The sequence below is a fragment of the Helicoverpa armigera genome, chromosome 24 (genome assembly GCF_030705265.1).
Source record: "Helicoverpa armigera isolate CAAS_96S chromosome 24, ASM3070526v1, whole genome shotgun sequence".
NCBI classification, from domain to species: domain Eukaryota; kingdom Metazoa; phylum Arthropoda; class Insecta; order Lepidoptera; family Noctuidae; genus Helicoverpa; species Helicoverpa armigera.
The window spans coordinates 8561946-8564301 of record NC_087143.1 but is presented as its reverse complement, the minus strand read 5'-3'; the positions used below and the strand labels follow the sequence as shown (position 1 = coordinate 8564301).

At 35.8% G+C, this 2356-nt stretch overlaps 1 protein-coding gene across 1 annotated transcript; it reads right to left on the bottom strand.

Annotated features, from left to right (window-relative positions):
* Positions 1-308: 308 nt before the first annotated feature.
* Positions 309-1901, bottom strand: LOC135118600 (uncharacterized). The gene is made up of 3 exons (XM_064041028.1): positions 1519-1901; positions 989-1005; positions 309-472 (listed from the first exon to the last, which is right to left on the bottom strand). Exons 1-3 carry the CDS (start codon positions 1899-1901, stop codon positions 309-311), a joined length of 564 nt encoding a protein of 187 aa, XP_063897098.1.
* Between the last annotated feature and the right edge of the window lie 455 nt (positions 1902-2356).

The window sequence follows — 2356 nt, the reverse complement described above, 5'->3', positions numbered from 1 at the left end:
TTACAACTTACTTAAATTGGTTTCCCTTCGATATAGTTTATCAGTTAAGTGGGACCTTCAAACAAGGCATTATACGCTGGTCACGACAACTGCATATTATTTTATCATTACTTATACCTATATGAAAATATAATTGATACATGCTATTTGTACAGTCATTTATGCATACAAAATCTAGGGCGTTAGAATATGTCAGTAGAGGTAGGGCGCCAGAAAAATAGAAATGCTAAAATGTTATTTTGGTACTGATAGTATATTTTTACACCTCGTATTTGTCAAAAGTAATACATGGGCACTTAATACATGGTTTACAGAAAAGCTAATTGCAATAACACGATAGTATAGTCAGCTAGCAGCGCAATTAGACTGAGCTGCAGCGCCGCGCCTGCGTAGAACAAACCGCACACACGCAGCTTACTGAACCCAGCGCGGGACATTCGAAGCACGTTCTTGCAGAGACGCTTCTCCGTTCCTGGAACAAAAACTGATGATCATTCTTCTCAGGGCGCTAGGAAAACATAAGAGCACATCTACACGGTGCAAGTAACTTGCGTATTTTAAGGCAAATGTGCAGGTTACATGCATCTTTAAAACGTGCGGGTCCAGCGACTCGCGCATGTACCGAAGCAAAATACCCACCCGCGTGCTCTTGTCACTTGCGCACGTCAACTTGGTCCCGCTACATGCACCGTGCAGGCACCCTAAGTTCACCCACAAGATATTTTTATTCAACACATGTTGTTAAATACTTTTTGACATACCAGAACAATTTGACGTCAAAATAAATGCGCAGTGGTCCAGAGTTCTTTCATAGGCCAAGTATAGTTTCTCGCATTGGTGGCTGAATGTCATTTGCCACATCAAATTCTTTATCAACCAAAACAGAACAGATATTGACATCCAAATGACATTGATCCCTGTTTTCTGAAACGAAAATATACTTAAAAATAAACAATTTAAGTTTACCTTTCCTGATTGTAAGTCATACCTGACAGTCGTTGTTGGCTGCGTATTTCAATAAGTCAATAGTCACTTGAATGTAAAGCATGGAATGGATAAGCACTTCCATGATGTAATACAGTATCTGTAAAGTTTCTTTCAGTTAAAGCTTCTTAATTAAAAGCTTAAAATAATGCAACATAAACTCATTGTTAAGTGAAACTCACGTAATGCTGAAAACTAATTTTAATAATATCGTAACACTCCAATATATTCGCGTAAGTTTTGAAAAGTTTTTGAATAATATCCTTATCGCGAATGTCACTTGTTTCTCGCAGTTTGAAGAATCGATTGTTCCACAAAACTAATTGATATTCCAGTAATCGAAGTAATCGAGTCGCATATACGACATTGAAATCGAAAGAGCCCCGAAGGAAACCAACACATGCATGAAACTTACTGACAGTATTACTGGTGCACTGGTAAATAAAAAGAAAGACGTAAAAGACCAATGTTAGACACACAGCTACCCAGTTCCATATAATAAAGCTTCGAAAACCATTCTTATTTTTGAGAAACCTGTGCACATTTTGGAAAGTAAGAACAAATTGTACCGAATTTTGGCTTTGAATGATGCCGATCACTAAATTCATGATGAAACCTAAAGAATAGCAAAAGCCGTTAAAATATGAAGTATATTTCCAGGCTGTGGACAATTGCGACATTTTAGAGAAATGGATCAAATAATTTCGGTACGCATATATCATTATAAACACTAGTGTTGCAATCGATGAGATTAAGTTGGACATTAAGTTTGTTGGAGTTATGTAATCATTTTTGATTCGATATTTGGGGCAGAAAAAAACATTTTGTAGTAAGTTTAAAGGCAATAGCATTGATTGCACATCACTGTCCACTATATTGTTTGAATTAATTTGTCTTGAATTTTCAAATATCTCCATTCTTTGGGTCGTGAATAGTCATGTCAACCCTAAAATAGGATTTTTTGTATCAAGTTGGTTTAAAAGAAAGAGTTAACTGAACTTTCGTGTGTTGAATACACAAAAAAAAAAACAATCCATCGAGTACATTTATTTGATTAGCATAAACGGGTTTAATTAAATTAACTAATAGTATTGTATATGGAAAAGCTTGGTTTATTAATAAGTTTGTTGTCGTTCGTCTTGTAAGCAATCAAGTGTCACGAGTTGATGAATTATGTATGGCAACGCCTCTCGTCCAGTTTGAAAAAAAAAAAATGCTACCACGTTTGCTTCCTTTTTTATAAATAGTTTAAATGATCTGGAGAATGATAAAGTAAATTGAAACATTGATAAACGCAAGAAAGCGTAAAAACGACCGAAATCGCCAAAATGGGACTATCACAGTGCAGAAAACAAGGGGCGCCAGAAAAATA

What these genes read in the sequence shown, in the direction of transcription:
- LOC135118600 (XM_064041028.1), bottom strand. Translation starts at nt 1,901, where the DNA reads ATGGAGATATTTGAAAATTCAAGACAAATTAATTCAAACAATATAGTG.